Raw genomic sequence first — 5,437 nt, 5'->3', positions numbered from 1 at the left:
AGAGTTGGAGGTTGCTTTGAGTTGTGATGCCATGGCACTCTACCCAGGGTGACAGCTTGAGGCTGTGTCTCAAAACAAAAAAAAAAAAAAAAAAATTGCTCAGCTACCCCAAACTACATACTATTATACATAGTATGGTACAGTTTAGACATAAATATTTCAAGAATGGTACTAAAGCAAATTAAGTCAAGAAAAGAAGCAATATAAGAATTAAAAAAACAGGCAGTATGAGGTAACTCACACCTATAATCCTAGCACTCTGGGAGGCCAAGGCTGGTGGATCATCTGAGCTCACAAGTTCGAGACCAGCCTGAGCAAAAGTGAGACCTGATCTCTAAAAATAGTCAGGTACTGTGGCAGGTGTCTGTAGTCCCAGCTCCTTGGAAGGCTGAGGTAAGAGAATCGCTTAAGCCCAAGAGTTTGAGATTCCTGTGAGCTATAACACCACAGTGCTTAATCCAGGGCAACTGAGTGAGACCCTGTCTCAAAAAAATAAAAAAGAGAGAGAGAGAGAGACCCATCTCTACTAAAAATAGAAAAATTAGCCTGGCATTGTGGCGGTGCCTATAGTTCCAGCTACTTGGGAGGCTGAGGGAGGAGGACTGCTGGAACTCAAGAGTTTGAGGTTGTGTGAGCTATGCTGATGCCGTAATACTCCAGCCTGAGCAACAGAGTGAGACTCTGTCTCAAAAAATAATCAATTATATATAATTACATATGATTATCAAAATCTGTGAAAACTTATCTCCACTCTGTGTAGAAATTTTGTGAGACAGAGTTCCACTGTGTCACCCTCAGTACAATGCTAGGGCTTCATAGATCACAGCAACCTCAAACTCTTGGGCTCAAGTGATACTCTTTCCTCAGCCTCCCTGTATAGCTGGGACTTTAGGCGCCAACCACAATGCCTGGCTATTTTTTAGAGACGGGGTCTTGCTTTTGCTCAGGCTGGTCTCCAACTCCTGAGCTCAAGCAATCCATCCACCTCAGCCTCCTGGAGTGAAGAAGTATAGGCTTAAGCCACTGTGCTGGGCTTCTGTGTAGAAATTTTTACATCAATTCATTTAAGAATCTTGGAAATTAGTAGGTTATCACTGAGTTATCAAAATAGCACCCTATGACCAGCACCAGTTCAGAACAATAGAGGAAAATGTGCCAAAAAGAAATTTTTCACCTTTCTGTCATAGCATAAATAGAATTTTTTTTTTCTTTGAGACACAGTCTCTCTTTGTTGCCCTCGATACGTGTGCTGTGGCATCACAACTCACAGCAACCTCAAACTCTGGGGCTTAGGTGATTCTCTTGCCTCAGCCTCCCAAGCAGCTGGGACTACAGGCACCTGCCACAATGCCCAGCTATTTTTTGGTTACAGTTCTTATTACTGTTTAGCAGGTATGGGCCTGGTTTGAGCCCACCACGCTTGGTGTATGTGGCCAACGCCCTGCCAACTGAGCTGTGGGTGCTGCCGATTTTTTTTTTTTTTAAATAGAGTCTCAAGCTGTTGCCCTGTATAGAATGCTGTAGTGTCTTAGTTCCCAGCAACCCCCAACTCTTGGGCTCAAGCAATCCTCTTGCCTCCGTTTTCTCTATTTTTAGTAGACACGGGGTCTCGCTTTTGCTCAGGCAGGTCTCCGTGAGCTCAAGCAATTCACCCACTTCAGCCTCCCGTAGTGCTAGGATTACAGGCATGAGCCACTGCGCCCAGCCCCCTTTTTTTTTTGGTGGGGCTGGGGGTGGACAGAGTCTCAAGCTGTTGCCCTAGGCAGAGTGCCGTGACATCACAGCTCACAGCAACCTCCAACTATTGGGCTCAAGCAATTCTCCTGCCCCAGTCTCCCAAGTATCTGAGACTATAGGCACCTGCCACAATGTCCAGCAATTTTTTTATTGCTATTGTTGTTGTAGTTGTCATTGTTGTTTTAGCTGGTCCAGGCTGGGTTCAAACCCACCAGCCTTGGTTTAAGTGGCCGGTGCCCTACCCACTGAACTACTGTACTGCCTTTTTGTTGTTGTTGTTAAGCAGGCCGGGGCGAGGTTCAAACCCACCAGCCCTGGCATACAGTACTGACACTCTAACCACCAAGCTTCAGGCACCCAGACCATAAACAGAATTTCTACCATCTTAACTGTCACTTAAGATTGTTTACGGGGGGCTGGGTGCCTGTACCTCAGCAGCTGGGGTGCCAGCCACATACACTGGAGCTGGTGGGTTCAAATCCAGCCTGGGCCTGCTGTAGTCCCAGTTACTTGGGAGGCTAAGGCAAGAGAATCGCGTAAACCCAAGAGTCTGAGGTTGCTGTGAGCTGTGATGCCACGGCAATCTACCCAGGGTGACATAGTGAGACTGTCTCAAAAAAAAGAAGGGGGGGCGGAGCCTATGGCTCAAAGGAGTAGGGTGCCAGCCCCATATACTGGAGGTGGCAGGTTCAAAAAAATTGTTTACTGGGCCCAGCACTGCGGCTCAAGCCTATAATCCTAGCACTATGGGAAGTCAAGGTGGGTGGATTGCCTGAGCTCACAGATTTGGGACCAACCTGAGCCAGAGCAAGACCTCATCTCTAAAAATAGCCAGGCATTATGGTAGGTACCTGTAATCTGAGCTATCTGGGAGACTGAGGCAAGAGAATCACTTGATCCCAAGAGTTTGAGGTTGCTGTGAGCTATGATGCCAGAGCACTCTACCAAGGGCGACACAGTGAGACTCTGTCTCAAAAAAAAAAAAGGATTGTTTACTGGTTTCCCCATATATAATATAGAAACAGAGACCATCTTAACCTGAGCTGTCTTACTCTGTTACCTTTTTATTTATTTATCCTTTTTTTTTGAGATAGAGCCTCAAGCCCTGGTTAGAGTGCTATGGCATCACAGCTCACAGCAACCTCCAACTCCTGGGCTTAAGCAATTTTCTTGCCTCAGCCTCCCAAGTAGCTGGGACTACAGGCGCCTGCCACAACGCTGAGCTAATTTTTTTTTTTGGTTGTAGTTGTCGTTGTTTGGCAGGCCTGGGCTGGAATCAAACCCGCCAGCTCTCTGTTGTATGTGGCTAGCACCTCAGCCCCTTGAGCTATAGGCACTGAGCCTCTGTTACCTTTTTAAACACAAATAATTTGATAAAGGAAGGAAGGAGGAGGAAGAAGGGGGGAGAAAGTAGGGAAGCCGAGGAAAGGAGTTGGTAAGCTCTATCTTAACCAGTACAATGTAGGGGTATATGGCACACCTCCTGGGGGAAGGGTTGAACTACAATTTGAACTTTACCTAACAAGTGCAAACAATGTAACATATTTGTACATACCCTTATATTAGCCTGAAATAAAAAATAATAAATTTTGGTGAGCAACTATTCTGTCATGTCTTGTATGCAATGTAGTTTATATGAGTTATCTCTAATTTCCACAATCATGCTCCAAGCATCCAAACAGGTAATTATTTGTTTGGGTGTTTTGGGATGGGACTTTCTGCTTTTTGGGTTTTTTTTTTTTTTGAGAAAGTCTCACTTTGTGCCCCACATAAAATGCTGTTGCATCATCATAGCTCACAGCAACCTCAAACTCTTGGGCTTAAGTGATCCTCTCCCCTCAGCTTTTCTATTTTTAGTAGAGAGGGAGTCTCGCTCTTGCTCAGGCTGGTCTCAAACTGTTGAGCTCGGCCTCCCAGAGTGCTAGGATTACAGGCGTGAGCCACTGCACCTGGCCTGGGGTCTTGCTCTTGCTCAGGCTTGGCTTGAACTAGGGATCTCAGGCAATCCACTCACCTAGGACTGCCACGGAGACCAGCCTTTTTTTTTTTTAGAGGCAGGGTCTGGCTTTGTTACCCAAGCTGGAGAGCAGGAGTGTGATCATAGCACATTCCAGCCTCGAACTACTGAATAGATCATATTCTCCCCATTTTACAGATAAATAAATTCTTCCTGGGAAGTCTACTTAAATTATTAAATTAAGTAAAGGAGCACTGGCCAAGCACTGCAGCTTATATGCAGGTAATCTCTGCATTCTGGAAGGCACAAGCAGAACAGGTTAAGGCCAGAAGTTCAGGACCAGCATGGGCAGCATAGCCACCTTCCACTAAAGTCTATACTCCCAGCTACTCCAGAAGCCGTGGCAGAAAGTATTCCTTGTGCCCAGAATTTGGAGGTTACAGTAAGCCATGATCAATCCTTACTGCATTCAAGACAGATTGATCCATAAAGTAGAAGGGGAAGAGGAGAGAGAGGGGTGGGGAGAGGGAATCTGGGAGAAGGGAGGGTATTGGGGGGGGGGGACCGCACCTAATGTGCATGATGCAATGGTACATTTCAAAACTATTAAGAAATGAGTATAATTGTGATGTGAATGTGTTACTTGGTTCAATGTAAACATTTCACATTGTATATTGAAGCAGTTCCCTGAACCCCATAAATGCACCAATGTACAAAGTTATGATTTAATAAAAAATAATTAATTATAAAAAAAAAAAAGACAGATTGAGATCACAAGTCTTAAAAAAAAAAAAAAAAGTAGAACAGTCCTGAATCCAAACGCGGTATACGACGCTAATGACAGGCTTCTCCATTTGGGAAACACAGGCATGTTCCTCGCAGTAAAAGGAGCAAAGTAACCAGAACTCCTTCCCATTGACATAAGTCAGCAGAACAAAAGCAATACCCCTTTCTCTTAAAAATAAACAATTAAAAAACACTTTATCTGTAAAGTACTCTAGTAAAATGAAAACTATAGTAATCTAAATTTCTCAAATGAAGTGTGGATATTCTCCACTTCAGAACTGTTACACCCGGACTCTCGGATGATCACTTGAAGACACGGTCTTCTCTAAGAAAATCAATAGACATGCCACACCCTGTGGGTCAGAGGGACAAAATGAAGTCTGAAGACTCAACTAAAAAGCTTAAAGCAAGCCAGAGTACTATGGTAAAGTTCATTTCCTCGGCTTCCAGATGACAGTCCCAGAGAGGCTGGCAAATGAAAATACTCCCTTCTGCAAGCTCTTACCTGCTCCTAGAAGGCTTTTCTTTAGACTCCGGTCGCCCAAAATCCACCGTGGGCACATCTGTAGGTTCTATTGACTTCAAAGCAGAGTCAGCCGCAGGCTCCGGCGGCCTGGGAGAATCCTGTCCACGCTGGGGATTAGGGGCGGTGGAGCCCCTGGCGCCTATACCAGGCCTGACATTCGGCTTCACGCTAAGGCGTGCCCTGCGGAACATGGCGGAGCCAGGGGGCCCGGGGAGGCGGCTCCACCGCCGCTCTCAGCCCCGAGCCCCGGCTGCTGCCCAGAAAGAGGGTTGAAAACTGCGCCTTCCCCACAAACCACACCACCAGCCCAGCAGGCAGCTACCGCAGTTTAACACCCCCACCACCTCTTCCTCCTCTCTCCCACCGCCGCCGCTTTTTCATGACCCTGCCACACCAATAACCAAATTTCTACCTCCTCCCAGTACCCCCGT

At 46.1% G+C, this 5,437-nt stretch overlaps 1 protein-coding gene across 1 annotated transcript in view; it reads right to left on the bottom strand.

Annotated features, from left to right (window-relative positions):
• Positions 1-5,437, bottom strand: part of BDP1 (B double prime 1, subunit of RNA polymerase III transcription initiation factor IIIB) — a 114,892-nt gene extending 109,455 nt beyond the window's left edge. Inside the window, exon 1 of the mRNA XM_023510861.1 lies at positions 4,986-5,437. Within this exon, the coding sequence (XP_023366629.1) occupies positions 4,986-5,197 (212 nt within the window). The 5' untranslated portion in view covers positions 5,198-5,437. The remainder of the gene's footprint in view (positions 1-4,985) is intronic.

This window comes from Otolemur garnettii, unplaced genomic scaffold (assembly GCF_000181295.1).
Source record: "Otolemur garnettii isolate 467f Iridium unplaced genomic scaffold, OtoGar3 scaffold00017, whole genome shotgun sequence".
Lineage (NCBI taxonomy): Eukaryota > Metazoa > Chordata > Mammalia > Primates > Galagidae > Otolemur > Otolemur garnettii.
The sequence above is the reverse complement of the archived record's forward strand: the minus strand, read 5'-3'. Positions and strand labels throughout refer to the sequence as shown.